Source organism: Oratosquilla oratoria, chromosome 1 (genome assembly GCF_046742065.1).
Source record: "Oratosquilla oratoria isolate Oo_2021 chromosome 1, ASM4674206v1, whole genome shotgun sequence".
NCBI lineage: Eukaryota > Metazoa > Arthropoda > Malacostraca > Stomatopoda > Squillidae > Oratosquilla > Oratosquilla oratoria.
In genome coordinates, this window is record NC_134777.1 from 72,459,233 (window position 1) to 72,477,202 (window position 17,970).

At 37.0% G+C, this 17,970-nt stretch overlaps 1 protein-coding gene across 2 annotated transcripts in view; it reads left to right on the forward strand.

Annotated features, from left to right (window-relative positions):
- LOC143039806 (uncharacterized) overlaps positions 1-17,970 on the forward strand; it is a 232,064-nt gene that overhangs the window by 116,151 nt on the left and 97,943 nt on the right. For both annotated transcript variants that reach the window (XM_076210167.1, XM_076210083.1), the window contains exons 10-14: positions 9,802-9,913; positions 12,003-12,215; positions 14,779-14,937; positions 17,288-17,530; positions 17,729-17,914. In XM_076210167.1, coding sequence (XP_076066282.1) covers positions 9,802-9,913; positions 12,003-12,215; positions 14,779-14,937; positions 17,288-17,530; positions 17,729-17,914 — 913 coding nt within the window. The remainder of the gene's footprint in view (positions 1-9,801; positions 9,914-12,002; positions 12,216-14,778; positions 14,938-17,287; positions 17,531-17,728; positions 17,915-17,970) is intronic.

Here is a 17,970-nt window from a genome sequence, read left to right on the forward strand (position 1 = left end):
ACCAATAAGTAAAAGTGACCACATATTGATTGAACTGGAACTTAATGAAGAAAAATATATGAAAAGAAATGAACAATATAGAAAAGGAAGAATGATGTATGAAAAAACAAACTTTGATAAAATAAGAGAATTCTTTCAAAAGGAAAACTGGGAAGAAATATACAAAGAAGAAACAACAGTAGAAGAGAAATGGAATATTTTGACAAAAATTTACAAAAAAGGAGTGGAAAAGTACAAGAAAAAGAATATGTAAAATGCTGGTACAACAAAAGTTGTAGGGAGTTAAAAGACAAAAGAGACAAAGCCTGGACCAGATGGAAAAAAGACAGAAGACCTGAAAAATGGAAAATATATACCTTTTATAGAAATGAATATGTACAAACGTGCAGAGAGGAAAAGAGAAAATATGAAAAAGATATCATAGAAAAGTGTAAAGATCAACCAAAACTATTCTACAGATTTGTAAACAATAAACTGAAAAACAAACAAGACTTGGAGAAATTAAGACAAGAGGGAGTTGAATACACTGAGGAAATGGAAATGGCGGAAATTATGAACAAACATTTTAAATCAGTGTTTACAAGGGAGAACATACAACCTGAAGAGAACGAATGGAAAGAGAAAGTCCCCCCTATGGAAGAAATAGAAGTAACAAAGAATGAAATATTAACACACCTGAGTAATCTTGATGTCAGAAAATCGCATGGACCAGATGAAATAGCAAACTGGATACTGAAAGAATGCAGGAATGAACTGGCAGACAAAATACATAGCATACTAAATAGTTCCTTGAAAGAAGGAAAAGTTCCAGAAGATTGGAAAAAAGCAAATATAGTACCTATATATAAAGGAGGAAATAAAGAAGACCCTACCAACTATAGACCAGTCTCTCTAACAAGTACAATAGCAAAAATTTGTGAAAGAATTGTCCAAAGTAGATGGGTAAAATATTTAGAAAAAAACAATGTGCTAAATCCAAGGCAATTTGGATTCAGACAAGGACGATCATGCATCACCAATTTAATATGTTTCTATTCAAGACTAATAGATATAATACAAGAAAGAGATGGATGGGCTGATTGTGCATATCTAGACCTAAAAAAAGCTTTTGACAAAGTACCACATAAGAAGTTGCTTAAGAAATTAGAAACTGAAGGAGGAATACAGGGCAAACTGCTTAAATGGATGGAAGACTTTTTGCAAGAAAGAAAAATGAGAGTAGTGATAAGAGACAAACACTCTAACTGGGATGAAGTAATAAGTGGTGTTCCACAAGGAACAGTTTTGGACCCAATAATGTTTGCTATATATATTAATGATATGGATGAAGAAATTGAAAGTTATATGAGCTTCTTTGCAGATGATGCAAAACTATTAAAAAAAGTGAACAGGGAAGAAGATTGTGAATCACTACAGAGTGATCTAAATAAAGTCTGGGAATGGAGTAGGAAGTGGGAGATGGAGTTCAATACTAAAAAGTGTAGTATAATGGAATTTGGAAAAAGCAAAAACAGATTAACAGGATCATATAAATTGGGAGAAGAAAGTATAAAAAAAGTAGAAAATGAGAAGGACCTGGGAGTCATTGTTATGAATAATATGTCACCTGAGATACAAATAAGTTAGATTTTTGGTGAAACTTATAATTTGATAAGAACAATCAAAGTGGCATTTACATACCTGGATGAAGAAATGGTGAAGAAAATACTAATCACTCTTATAAGACCAAGATTGGAATATGCAGCAACGATGTGGTCACCAAGTACAAAAAAATGTATAAAAAAACTTGAAAGAATACAAAGAGCAATTACAAAATTAGCACCAACATTCTCAAAACCATCATATGAAGAGAGACTAGCAAAACTTGAGCTACAGACACTAGAGCAAAGAAGAGAGAGAGGAGATTTGATAGCTATTTACAGAATCATAAAAGGCATAGAAATTATTGATAGAGAGGATCTAATAAAATGGGATGATAGAAATACAAGAGGACACGGAAAGAAAATCAAGAAAGACAGCTATAGAAGAGATCTGAAAAAGAACAGCTTTCCTCACAGAGTAATAGACAGTTGGAACAAGTTAGATGAGAAAGTAGTGTGTGCAAAAACAATACATAAATTCAAAAATAGTTTAGATAGAATGAGATACAAAGATGGGACACCACGAGCATAGCTCCCCTTCCCGTAAAATACAACTAGGTAGATACACGTTGGTCGGAGTGGCAGGGAAGTCTGGACTCCGGTGATAACTCCAAATTTTGATGATCACAACAAAGAAGTACCTGTGTTGTATTAATAGGGAAGGGGAAAGCAGTGAGGTGAAGAAAAAGGAGAAGGGGAGGGATTACTGAGGAAAATGGAAGGAAATGAGGAAGGGGAAGATAGGGCCCAGGAATTCAGATGGTATATAAACAAGAGACCGCCTGAAAATAGTGAAGTAGATGTGATTAGTAGAAATGTGAAAATTAGAAAAATAGATAAGAGCAGCGCAATGGGAGGTGAAGATAACTATTTCCATGGATTTAATGAGGGAGGACATGACAACCTGCCCCAACTAGTAAATCTAGAGGAGAAACTAAAAGAAATGAATGAAAATTGGGAAGCTAAGTTTAAACAAATAAAGTTAATTACTCAAAGATGGAGGAAGAATAGTTATAATGGGTGACTTTAATTGTAAAGAAATCTGCTGATAAGAGATGACAGTGAAGGGTGGAGACGACCTATGGGGAAATGTACTACTTGATATGAAATACAACTAGGTAAATACACACACACACACACAGAGCTGGCAAAACTTGAGCTACAGACACTGGAGCAAAGAAGAGAGAGAGAAGACTTGATAACTATTTATAGAATCATGAAAGGCATGGAAATTATTGATGGAGAGGATCTAATAAAATGGGATAGTAGAGATACAAGAGGACATGAAATGAAAATCAAGAAAGACAATTATAGAAGAGACCTGAAAAAGAACAGCTTTCCCCACAGGATAATAGACTTTTGGAACAGGATAGGTGAGAATGTGGTGTGTGCAAAAACAATACACGAATTTAAAAACAGTCTAGATAAAACGAGATATGGAGGCGGGACACCACGAGCATAGCTCCCTATCCTGTAAAATACAACTAGGTAAAACTAGGTAAATACAATATAAAATTGGTACAAAGGAAGTAAAAAAGTAAACTCGGAAAGAGACCTAGGAGTAACTATCTCAAATGATATGACGCCAGACAAACCTATCAACAAATTAGTCAGAGAAACCTTTAACTTATTAAGATGTATGAAAGTAGCCTTTGACTACATGGATGAAGAAATGGTAAAGAAAATACTAGTTACACTGATAAGACCAAAAGTGGATTACCCTGCGACACTATGGACACCTAGTTCTAAAATGAATGTAAAGAAACTAGAAAGACTTCAAAGAGCAACGACAAAAGATGGCACCAACACTATCGAATTTGACATACGAACAAAGATTGGATAAACTAAATCTACCAACCCTTGGAACAAAGAAGAGGAAGAGGTGATTTGCTAACCATCTACAGAATTATGATACGGATGGAAATTCTTGATAGAGATGACTTACTAAAGTGGGACAGAAGAAAAACAAGAGGACACGAGAAGAAACTTAAGAAGTACAGTTACAGAAGAGATCTGAATAAGAATAGCTTCCCATACAGAGTGATAAATATCTGGAACAAACTGAATGAGGAAACAGTAAGTGCTAAAACTATACAAGATTTTAAGAAAAAACTGGATATGGAAAGATACAATAGTGGGTCTCTATGAACACTCTTTTCCTGCAAAATACAACTAGGTAAATACAATCTGAATAAAATCTGTAAAGGACATTGTCACAACAAAGGGGTCAGTGAGTCTTGCACAGTTACTATTTATTGAATAGTGTAGATGTGGAACTAGTCCAATAAATGAATAATGCCAAGACAATTTTGACTAACTGAGATGTAAAAATGGGACCCTGTGAATGTAGCTCTTATTCTGCACATTGCATTTATTATTTAAATACACACATAGACATACAGAATTACAAATTGGGTATTAAAAGAATATATAGATGACCTAATGGACAAAATATATAAAATAATTGATTACTCATTCAAACAAGGAAAGGTATCACAAGATTGGAAAAATGCAAATATTGTACCAATGTACAAAGGAGGGGACAGGGAAAATCCAACTAACTATAGACTGGTCTCCATTACAAGCACAATAGCAAAAAATATGTGAGGAAGTTATCAAAAGTAGATGGTTTAAACATCTGGAAGAAAATAATATACTTAATCCAAAACAATATGGATTTAGACATGGAAGATCATGTGCCACTAACTTGATTTGCTTTTACTTGAGGCTAATAGAAATAATGCAAGAAAGGAATGGATGGGCAGATTGTGCTTTCCTAGATCTACAAAAAGCATTTGATAAAGTACCACACTACTATACTAAGAAAAACTGAAACAATAAGTGGTGTACAAAGAAAGTTACTGGAATGGATGGAAGATTTCTTGAACAGGAGAAAAATGAGGGTGGTACTTGGAGACAAGAACTTGACCTGGGAAGAAATGATGAGTGGAGTCCCACAAGGCTCTATATTGGCTCTGATAATGTTTGCCATATATATAAATGATATGGATGAAGGTGTGGAATGCTATATGAACTTCTTTGCAGATGATGTAAAACTACTAAAGAAAATAAGTAGAGAAAGACTGAATAATTACAGAAAGACCTGGATAAAGCCTGGGAATAGAGTCAAAAGTGGTAAGTGAACTTCAACATTAAGAAATGTAGTATAATGGAATTTGGAAAAAGTAAAAATAGGATATCAGGGCAATATAAAATAGGTACAAAGGAAGTAAAAAATTTAGCTCAGAAAGGGACCTAGGAGTAATTATTAGCAAAGACATGTCACCAGACAAGCATATCAACAGAAATGTTAGAGAAACCTTCAATTTACTAAGATAAATGAAAGTGGCCTTTGACTACTTGGATGAGGAAATGGTAAAGAAAATATTAGTCACACTGATAAGACCAAAATTGGAGTATGCTGTAACACTATGGACACCCAGTACTAAAAAGAATATAAAGAAATTAGAAAGAATTCAAAGAGCAATGACAAAGATGGCACCAACACACTCTAAATTGACATATGAACAAAGATTGTCCAAACTGGAACTACCAACCCTGAAACAAAGAAGAGAAAGAGGAGATCAACTGACCATTTACAGAATTATGAAAGAGATGGAAGTCCTCGACAGAGATGATTTATTAAAGTGGGATAAGAGAAAAACAAGAGGATATGAAAAGAAACTCAAAAAAGATAGTTACAGAAGAGATTTGAGAAATAATAGTTTTCCGCACAGAGTGGTAGATGTCTGGAACAAATTGGATGTGGCAACAGCGTGTGCAAAAACTATGCAAGAATTGAAGAACAAACTAGATACTGAAAAATACAAAGATGGGTCACTACATGCATAGCTCTCTTCCTGTATAATACAACTAGGTAAATACACAGTCAAAGCAAGAAGTGCCGGAACGAACACTGAACCCGCTATTTAGCGATTCACGAACAAACGAATTTAAAAACAGGTCTAGTTGTTTACAAAGATATGGTGAAGGGAAAATAATTCGCTGTGACCAAAATGTAAATGTCTTTGTATCTCCATTTTATTTATTTTTTTTATTTTTTATTTTTTATTTTTCTTTGTTCTTTTTTTTTTTATAAAAAATGGAAAGAAGCAAAGAAACTCTGAAAGACAAAGAACCAGCAAAAAGATGCTTGGAAGAAAGCAAAATAGAGACTCCATTTGGTGTCATTTGAAAGAAGATGTGTCTTTCTCAAACACCAAGGGAATACCAAAGGTTTGAAAGAGGTTTTTTTCAGGGTTTGAAGGGAAAGGAAATATTATGCATAGAGGGTTAGAAATAAATAGAGAGCCCAGGTATAGAAATATAATGAGAAATAGAGATATTAATGACATTTTGGATGAATTAATAGAGCTCAAAAGTGAGTATGAAATAATGTGCAAAGAAGTAGCTATGCTAAGGAAAGCCCATGAGGAGAATAATAGGGAGATAGATGACTTAAAAAAGGAATTGAATAAATTAAAGGTAGAAAATGAAAGATTGAAAAGTGAAGATATAAATAGGAATGAGACATTAAAAAAGGAAATAAAAGATCAAATACAAGAAGTGACCGAAAAGGTGGAAGAAAAAGAAAAGAAAATGACTTACAGGAAATAAAGAAATAGTGGAAAGTTGAACAGGAATGTCAAAAAGTATCCTTTTAAGAAATAATGGAGCAACAGGTCAAGGAGAATACCAAGGAAATGGTGATCCAAGTAGTTAAAGAGAAAGGCAACTTAGTTAGGGACACAGTGGATAAAAAAAAGATGCATTGTAATCTATGGCATTAAAGAGAAGCATGATGTACCTAGATATCAGAGGGAAAAGGAGGAGAAAGAGATCGCTAAGGAAATTTTGAAAGAATTACAAGCGGAAGGACAACATTTGGATAGGGAAATCGAGGAGACGCATAGAATGGGCAGATACTCTAAAGAAAAACAATGCAGGCCACTGAAAGTAAAGCTTAGATCTCAAACATTTGCAGAGGAAGTACTATCCAGAACAATGAAATTAGCAAATAGTGAACAATATAAAAATATATGGATAAAAAAAGAAATGAATGAAGAAGAAAAAGAAAAAGAACTTAGAAATGAAGCGAATGAAAAGAACAAAAAAAGAACTGAAACTGAAAAGAACAATTTATTTTTGGAGAGTGGTGGACCTGAGGCTAAGATGGTACAGTATACCATAAGAAAAAAGGAAACAAAGCAGACAGAAAAAGACAAGGAGAAAGGAAATTAGAAATAGCTTATACCAATATAGATGGAATAACTTCAGGAATGAATGAATTAAATGATTATCTGGCCTTAGAAAAACCAGACATAATGGGAATAGTGGAAACTAAATCAAAGTGTACTCTATCACCCAACACTGTGGGACATGGTTTATACAATTGTTGGACAAAGAATAGAAAGGATAAACAAGGTGGCGGAGTATTAATTTTGACTAAAGAAGATTTAAATGTAACAAAAATAACTGAAGGAAAAAATAATGTAGAATCAATTACGATACAAGTTGAAAGCAAACATATGAAGAGTAGAAAATTTGTAGTGGTGTATGTGCCCCCCAAAACACAGTCCTGGACAAAAAGTGATAATTCCAAAATATTAGAAGATACAAAATATGAATTAACTGATATACTGAAGGACAGAGGAAATATAGTAATTATGGGTGACTTTAATTCAAAAGAAATATGTTGGGAGGAAATAACAGTGAAGGGTGGAGAAGAACTCTGGGGCAACGTCCTGCTCGACATGACCATTGAATACACAATGATTCAGTGGATAAGAGAAAATACCAGATACAGAGGTAGTGAAGAACCATCAAGGCTGGATTTAATACTTACGACAGAGCCTGAAATTGTCAACAAAATTGATTACAAAACTCCGATAGGAAAGAGTGACCATGCACTAATAGAATTTGAGTTATAAGAGCAATTGTATCAAAGCAGAAATGATAAACATAGAATAGGAAGACTAATGTACAAATTTTTTTTTTTTTTGAGAAACTCCAAAAATTCTTTCACAATGTGAACTGGGAAAAATTCCTAAATGAAGAAACAGGGATGGATGAGAAATGGAATATACTAAAAGAAATTTATGAGGGAGTGAATAGATACATACCACAACAAAAAAAGGAAAGAACATACATAAAAAAGCTGGTACAACAAAAAATGTAGTGAGACAAAGGGTAAAAGAGATAAAGCTTGGAAGAAATAGAAAAATACAAGAAAACCAGAAAATGGCTAATGTACATAAAACTAAGAAATGATTATGTAAAAATACACAGAGATGAAAAGAAAAACTAAAAAGAAAAAAATAGTAATAATGATAATAGAAAAATGCAAGGAAGAACCCAAACTATTTTACAGGTATGTAAATGGCAAACTGAAGAATAAACAAGAAATAGAAAAGCTGTGCCAAGGTAAATACAAATATACAGAAGAACTGGAAATGGCTGAAATTATGAACAACCACTTCAAATCAGTATTCACAATAGAAAACTCACCTGTGAAGAAATAGAGAGATATCCCCCTCAATGAAAGAAATAATTGTAACACAGAAGGAAATCAGTGACCACATCAAAACCCTTGACATCAGAAAATCACATGGTCCAGATGGAATTGCAATTTGGACACTGAAAGAATGCATGGAGGAATTAACAGATAAGATATACAATATAATAAAATTCTCACTTCAAGAAGGAAAAGTGCCACAGAACTGGAAGAATGCAAATATTGTACCAATTTATAAGGGAGGAAACAAGGAAGATACAGACCAGTCTCCCTGACAAGCACAGTAGCAAAAAATTTGCGAAAAGGTCATCAAAAATAGATGGGTTAAACATTTGGAAGAAAAAACTATACTGAATCCAAATCAATTTGGATTCACACAAGGAAGATCATGTACAACAAACTTGATCTGCTTCTTGAGATTAATAGATATAATACAAGAGAGAGATGGTTGGGCAGACTGTGCCTTTCTGGACCTACAAAAGGCATTTGATAAGGTACCACACAAGAAACTAATAAGGAAAATAGAGTCAGTAGGTGGCATCAGAGGAAAATTATTGGAATGGATGAAAGACCTCCTGACTGGGAGGAAAATGAGAGTAGTAATTAGAGACAAATTCTGAAATGGGAAGAAATAATAAGTGGTGTCCCACAGGGATCAGTACTGGCCCAAATCATGTTTGCCATATACATAAATGACATGGATGAAGGAGTAGAGTGTTATATGAATTTCTTTGCAGATGATGCAAAAATACTAAAGAAAGTAAGAATGGAGGAGGATTGCAACTCATTACAACAAAACTTGGACAAGATCTGGAAATGGACTCAAAAGTGGGAAGTGAAATTCAATATCAAGAAATGTAGTATAATGGAATTTGGAAAAAGTAAAAACAGAATATCGAAAGATTATGAAATTGGTGAAGAAGAGATCAAAAGAGTAAACTCGGAAAAAGACCTTGGAGTGATGATCAGTAAAGACATGACACCGGACAAGCATATTAGTAAAATAGTCAGAGAAACCTACAATTTATTGAGGTCAATAAAAGTGGCATTTGTCTATTTGGACAAGGAAATGATAAAAAAAAATGAACTACACTAATAAGACCAAAACTCGAATGTGCAACAACACTATGGACACCCAGTACCAAAAAGAATATAAAATGATTAGAAGGAATACAGAGAGCAACAACAAAACTGGCACCAACTCTTTCCACAATGACATATGAACAAAGACTGTTCAAATTAGAATTACCAACTCTGGAACAAAGAAGGGAAAGAGGAGATCTACTAACTATAGAATTATGAAAGGAATGGAAATCTTAGATAAGAATGATTTATTGAAATGGGACAATGGAAAACAAGAGGACATAAAAAGAAACTAAAAAAAATAATTACAGAAGAGATCTGAAAAAAAAAATAGCTTCCCTTACAGAGTGATAGATACTTGGAACAAATCAGACAAAGAAACAGTGTGTGCAAACACTATTCAAGATTTTAAGAAAAAATTTGAGGCTGAGAGATACAAAGACAGGTCACCATGAGCATAGCTCCCTTCCCATATAATGCAACTTGGTAAATACAACTAGGTAAATACATGCACAGAATCCACAGTGTACTTGGAAGCCTCTAATTTTGTGATTGCTTTTGCAGGCCAGGAATGAAACAGTTGAGGGGTTAAGTGAAGGCACCTACCAACTGCAGTTCATCCCTAAGACTGAGGACTCAAGCATTGTCGACTCTGCTCTTTACACACTTCATCTTAGTAAGTATTTATGTGTAGTGAGGGCTTAACAACATTAAATTCTGCATTCAAATAATCCTCCATAACTAGCCACCATCCTAACCCTCCCTGAGAAAAGGAGTTCATAACATTAAATTTAATCTTCATGAAATCATCTAATTTTGATATACTGTATTGGATGATGATGATGATGATGATGATGATGACATTCCCAAGGCTGTCTGGCTGACCAGTCCCATCTCCCTGAGGAATACCATGGCTGAATCAGGGTTTTCCCATAAATCACTTATAGAATGTGTGTTACATTGTTGGCATGCATAATTGTGTACAATGCAGTCTTCCATAATGTGTTGAATAGTATGGGGTGAACTGTTAGGCAAATCCTGAACAGATGTCCATGATACATCCATCCATCCTTCTCTGGTAATTTAAAAGGGTTGGATGGTGGCTGTATTGCAGACTGGCCTGGTAGACTGTCCTCTTGAGGGAATGTGAATTCAGATGGATGTCAGGAGGTCTGGCATGCAGTAGTGTATAGGAAAAGAACTATATGCTTGTGAGGACTCGTATCATGCAAATAGATGTATATGTGTCTACCTCCTCACCTGTGTGAGTGTGTATGTAAATTTTTACATGTTTGAGCTTTATTCATAAGAATATAAAAGTGGTGGCACACTAGCTGGCTATCATGCTGCTTGCTTTAGATACTTTGAGTAAAAACAACTTTGGTTACAATATTGTAGACTTCTGTAAGAACATTTCAGCAATGTATCTAACATTCGTATAGATTTAATTTCTCTTAGTTTGTCATTCTACTTCTCACTATATGATGCAAGCATAATTTGACATTTGGAAATTTAAAAAACTAATGATTATTACCGAAGCCATTTCTACTTAAAGTAGCTAAACCAAATAGCATGCTAGAAAGAAATGCCTAGGTGCTTCACCTTAAGGGACTGTTAATTTTTTCCATGACCATACAAAACATGTTCTTAGACATCCCTCTGCTGAAAGAGTACAAACTGAGTAATCAAAAAAGTTATTTCTGTATATGGTGTCAGAGAAATCCTTTGTCAACACAAAATGTATGGTTGCGCTTCGTACTGTTTATGCACAACTAGATATTAGTCTGTCTATTTATATATCAAGAGCTTTTTCCCCCTTATAAGGGAGATAGCCAAGGCAAAGGCATGTACCTACTCCCATCCATTCCTTTCCCATCCATCTCCCTTTCCCCCTCTCATCTTAGCTCCACATGGATGACAGGTCATCCCTGCATTCTGATCACTGCTCTAGGTCAGAAACAATGCAGCAAGACAGTACATCCACACCAAGGCTGGTTCAGTGACAGAAAAAAAAAATCCACAACATTGGAAAAAGTCAACTGGAATGTTTAGAATTCAGTTTACTACTGACATGAAAAGACATGATACATCATGTATAGTCCTGTTTTATCCTGTTTTCCCATGCTAGGAATGGCGTTGACTCCAAAGTCAGTGTTTATTAAAGATCTTATCTATCTATATACCAAGGACTTTTTTCCTTTATAAAGGAAGTAGTTAAGTCATAAGGCATGCACCCACTTCAACCCATTCCATTCCTATCAAATACCCTTTCTTCCCTCTCATTTTATCTCCTTGCGGACGAAGGATCATCCCTCTCTCCTGCCCACTGCCTTGGGTCAGAAGCAACTTTATTATATACATGCATATATACATACATATTCCAATTTTTTTTATCCAGTAATAAGGGGATGGCTGAGTCAAAGCATACACTCTTTCCAATTCAACCAAAAACCCATTCATTGTTCCTCCCATCTTGACTTTTTGTGGATGAAGTTCCTCCCTGTTCCATGTCACAATGCTTGTATCAATGCTTCTGACCTCAGCAGTATTTATAGAAGCATGTATAGGCACTACATTGTTATTTTAGTCATGTTTCAAAAGTGTACACAACACTCCACCCCACCCCTCCCCAAGGGTCTGATTTGTATGTTTCTGAAAATTTAGAAAAAAAAAAAAAAGAGTGGATGGTACCTAAGTGTACATACTCCAGTAAGTTATGTTAATTGTGACAATTCTGAATAATATAAGAAAATCTTTGTCAACAGTTGATTGGGAATCGGTAATAGGATCAGGAAACGAGGAGGGTTTTGGTGCATTTGTCACAGATGTGTCACTGGTGACACACATCCTCTGGACAGGCACCCTCCGGGTCACATGGGCACCAGCAGTGCTAAGAGCCACCAGTGCCAATGAGAGTGAAACTCTGGAGGAGGTTCAGGCTTCCTTCTACAACGTCACATTGACCTGTCAGGATGATGGTAAGTATACACACACACACACACATATGTATATATATTTATATATATATATACACCAGGGGTTTTTCCCCCAACCAACTAGTAGGTTATTTTAAGTTAGATGATAAGATATGAAATAGGATTAGGCTACCCTGTATATAAGTGTTCCAGTTGTAGGGCTCCTTGTCATGTTCCATGATGTGTCATGTGTCAAGTTTCATGGTGCATCATGACTTGTTACAATAACACAGAGACATGGGTGTGGTGCCAGAAGCCACATCCTAGCAAGGGCCATATTTGCTCACCATCCTTAATGAAAATGTATATTGATGTTTAATCCAACCAACTGGTAGGTTATCTTAAGTTAGATGATAAGATATGAAATGGGATTAGGCTACCCTGTATATAAGTGTTCCAGTTGCAGGAAGACTTACAAACCAGTGGCAGAGGAGTACATAGCTCAGGCACTTAAAGACTTAGGTGGGAGGTCATCATAACAACGATGACGCAAAAAAGTAGTGTCCTCGTATATATAGATAGGTTCTTCTATTAATCTAGGTAACTAGAAATTGATCATTTGTAATCCTTCTTCACACAAAAATAAAGTGAATGGATTGTGTGAAGCCAGGTAAATAGAAATAGAGTTGGCTTACAGATGTAACAAATTGGCACTTGCTGTTGGCACTTGTGTGCCTTGTGTAAAAGGAAAGGGACTCATCCCATGATATCTTTCTGACTCCCACACTCATACCCTGTTCATACCTCTCTAATCTAGTGTAACTTAGAATTTATATTTTTATATTATGTAAATTAGGGCATCGTAACTTATGGCGAAGGTCAAGGGGATGGTACATTAAATTCCACGCTACAAAGTCCTCTGTGAGGGGCACTGTCCTAGCCTTCTGATAGGGGGGAGTTTGTGATGTTAAACCATATCATGTGGATTAAATAGTTTTTGGACCTCACCCTTTCCTTTTATCCTAGTAAAGACAGAAAATTCTTTAAAAGACAAGTAGACATGCTAGCTACTGGATTGAAACTGAATCAAATCATGGCCAGGTTTGATACATCAACTCAAACACAAATGCTAGTCAGTGACACTCCTCTTGGATGATGGGTCATCCATGCATCTTGCCCACTGCCCTGGGTTAGAAGCAGTGTTGCAAGACTCAGCACATCCACAGTAAGGCTGCTTCATGTAATCAGTGACCCCACCTCTCCATCCCCTTATGCAAAAAAAGAGATGGGGAGAAATCCCTTCATGCTGCATCAAAATATCATTCACACATACTCCCTCATCCCCCCATCCTCCACCCACTCCCTTTCATGCATCACAACATGTTGACCCAATTTCCAAGCTCAGTCTATGTTATGTTACTGTGGGACAGTTTCTATATCAACAGATGCTGGTAGTAGGAGAGCAGTCACTGGTTGTCAGCTCTTAGGTGAAAAGGTGGAAAAAATACAAAGTTGATAGAGATCTTAGGTCTAGTCCAGAGACCAAAAGCCCCTCAGGACTGTACCTCCAGGTGGAGGTGAGCATATTGATGGGTTTTGAAAACAGAAGATTAGGATATGATTCATGCAGGACAACAACTTGCATGTAGCTATCATTGATCCCCTGTGTTGTAATAGGATTATTTGTCACTAACTTATAGTAGCAAGAAGAGGGGAGCAATCGTAGGTTCTCAGTTTTGCTTGTATGAAAAATGTGGAGGACATATAGTCAACACTTATAAATCTTAGCCCCAGTCTGGAGACATGGTGTCAGCTCTTTCAGGATGCACCTCCATATGGATGTAAGGGTGTTGACAGGTTTTGAAGATGGACAACAAAGAGATGATTCTTTGTGATCTTTCTTTCAGAACCACCAATTCACTGTGGGACCAGTTAACCTCTTCAGTATGAGTCAAATTCCCATGTGCAGCATCAGATGTCTGATGTACAAATATTCAGTGATGCATCACAATACTTATGTTATAAAATATAAACTCGGAGCTTTATTATTTGTGCTCTTCACTCTGAATATATTAATAACTACAGAAAATGTGATCACAAGCCAGTTCACAGAATATGGGCATCTTTCAGCTACAACTACAAAATAAATATAATCAAGACGCAAACGCCGGCATCCCCATATACTCACTCATGCCTCATGATGCCTACGTTGGTATCATCATATGGAAGAGGTTAAGAGTACCTAAAATTGAATGTTATTGTCTTTGGTATTTTGGTGTGCTATGTAAAAAACAACAGCAAACAAGTATCAACAGAGAATTGGCCTGGGAACATACATAAAGTGCCCAAGATTCAATTACCAAACAGAAGACACAGAACATGTTAAATTACACTACCCTGCACTTCAGACACCTTCACAAAATCTCTTCACTGAGTGACCTTTGGGCTGGTAACAATGACTGATCTGCTCAGGGCTGTGAGTCTCCTGCAAGAGAGCACTGGAGCAAAGGATTGGTTGATTGATTGGTTTCTTGGGTTTTCATAATTATTTATTTATGTTAACAGTATAGGATCGAGATGCATTTCTCTTTATTTTACTCATGCCCTTTTTGGTCTTTATTTACAGATGCTTTACCAGACTATGCAAATGTATCCTCATCAATTTCCAACTCTATCCTCGTGTGGGACTTTGAAAGACTGGGGCTTAATGAGCACTATACTGTCCACTTGACCTGTGACTTTGGGGGTGCAGCTGTTTCATGTGGCACCATGAGTGTCTTTACAGGTAAAGTCATCTCCCTGAAGACCTTGACTACTGAAGGAGGTATGAAGTAGCATGGATCACTTGCAACCTATAGTTTCCTTGCTCTTCCTTGTATACTTTCTTGTAACCCATGTACATCCTTGTAGTTTCTTTAGAACACATACCCCTTATCTGGATACCTTCCTTTTAAGGGGGAAGAGGCCCCTGGTGCATAGATAGAATTTCCCGTCTACTACCTTGTATTCTCCATTTACTATGTTCTCCATACACCTCATATTTACCATTCATTTCATTGTATTCCCTATATTTTCTCATATTCACCATACACATCCTCATATTCTTATGCTTCCTCATGTTTGTCATACACTTAACCTCTTCACTCCAGGGCACATCGCACGTCTGGCAGCATTAGCTGCACGACGTGCGATGTTGCATCATAATAATCGCATTAGAAAAAATAAAGTCAGTGCTCAATCGTTCGTTCTCTTTCACCCATGAATTTTGATAACCATAGAAAATATGATGAAGCCAGTTTAGAGGGAATGGAGGTTACATAGGTACGACTGCAATAAATATAATCAAGACGCCGACGTCAGCATCATCACGTACCCACTTGCTCCTCATGACGCCTACGTAGGCATCACCGTATGGAAGTGGTTAAATCATATTCCCCACATATTTCCTCAAAATCCTCATATTTCTCATACATCCCACACTGCCCAACTCCAGTTTTATCCAGACAACAACACAGTATCTCTTTTCTGAGTGACTTACAGGCCAATCTAGTGGATATTGCCAGTTACCCGGGAGGTGTGGGTCTTCTGCAAGAGAGACCAGGGACAATGGATTGAATATTACAGATTGCTTCCTCATATTCTTCACATGTTTTCTCACTCACCATACATGACCTTGTATTCCCCATGCATATCCATGTATTCTCCAAGTGCTTCACATTCTCCATACCCATCCCCACATCCATACATCTTGTATCCCTCATAGTACTTTGTCATATTCCACATATACTTTCTCTTCTTCCCCTGCATATTTTTAGTTCCCCATATACTTCCTTATCACTACTAGTACTAGTACCACTGATGCTGTTTCTGATGCTACAGCTCTTGTCTATCTATCTGTGTACCAAGGGCATCCCCCCCCCCTATAAGGAAGGCAGCCAAGTCAAAAGGCATGCACCCACTCCCACCCATTCCACTCCCATCCACCCATCTCGTCTACCTCTCATCTTAGTTCCTCATGGATGAAGGGTCATCCCTGTCCACTGCCCTGGGTCAGAAGCAGTGCAGTAAGACACAGTACATCCTCAGCAAGGCTGCTTCACTTAATTGGTGACCCCCCCTCTGTCCCTTCATGCAGAAAATAGAGAAGACAGGAAAAAATTCCTCCAGGCTGTGTCAAAACATAATCTACACACAATCACTCCCTACTCCCCCATCCCCCACTCCCTCCTTTCCTTGCATCAAAGTATCATCAATACACAGCCATTCTCCACTCACCCGTATCTCCTGCCTTCTCCCTTGCTCAACAGACATTCCTCTCATGCTCAAAGCCCCTTTAACCCCATCCATCCATCTCATCCTTGGTCATCCCCTCAAATTCCCTCCACCTCTTCCTCCCACACCTCATTTATTAATCTTTCTTCATTCATTCTTTCCATGTGTCCAAACCATCCCCATACTCCTTCATCAGCCCTATCTGCTATCTTTTCCACCCCTGCCCTCCTCCTCACCTCCTCATTTCTCACTCTATCCAACCTTGTAACTCCTACCATACTTCATAGACATTTCATTCCAAACACATTTAAATTTCTCATTTCTGCCTTTCACAAATTCCAAGTCTTTGCCCCATACAGTGATGTCAGCACAATCACCCCTTCATATAATCTCTTTGCATCCAATCCCAGATGCTTATTTCTCATGATACTTTAATCCCTGAAGGCATTTACTTCTCTCAATGTACAATTTACCTCCACCTCCATTCCTCCCTTTCCTACCACATACAATCTCAAATACCTAAACATATCCACTTCCTCCAGGCTCTCTCCTTTAAGACTACCATCCAACTTGCTGCCATCCTCTTCCCTTGTACATCTCATCACCTTACTTTTACAAATATATACCTTCAACTTTATGTAATGCTCTTGTAATGCATAATATTACTGGTTATGGTTACTAAATAAATTATGAGCCTTGTTCTGTAAACATTAATTTGATAAGTTTCCACCCCATTACATCCAAAGTAGATAACAGGGTCGTGCTATATAATTTTCCACTAACCTATAGTCTGATTAATATCTTTCTTCCTCCCACCTTCACCACCTTGATTCCTTAGTAACCTCTCTCCCTCTTGTCCTCAGCTCCTCCGCTTCACTGGTCACGTCTTGAAGGTGAAGTGGTTGTTTATAGCAAGCGTGCACGTGAGGCTAGTTGGGACGAACAGGAGGAGCAGTGCCGGAAGAGAGAGGGTGCCCTGGTCTCCTATGGCACATTTGAGGAAGACAATCTCCTCAGACCGGCCCTATTCTCTGAAGATGGTGTTGTGAAGAACACCTTTAGCTCATACTGGCATGGCCTCAGCATGTGCCATGACAGGAACAATGGTAAAATGGATGTCAGATATTGGAGTGGTTTGAATATAAAATCAGATCAGGAGTGTCAAAGTAATATGCATGAATACTTGGTAAAAAGCTAGAAAAAGCATATAGAGATAATTGAAATCCATGAGTTAGTTTGGACTGTGTATGATGTAACAAAACAAATGAAGCTGTGAACTTTTCATCTGAATGCTGATGTTGCAGGGGAGAGCAATTGGAGTGATGGTTCAGAATGGCGACACAGCCTCCTACCAAAGGTGGATGCAGGTCTGGAGGGCTCCCGTTGCTGTGTCAAAGCTGTGTATGTATCAACAGGAGAGAATGACTATGTATGGCGTGGAGAAGAATGCAAGGCCCTCCTGCCTGCAATCTGCGAGTTCCATCCAGGAGGTAAGTCTTACATAGGAAATAAACAGCAGTGTAAGGACCATGAGATCTATTGGCAT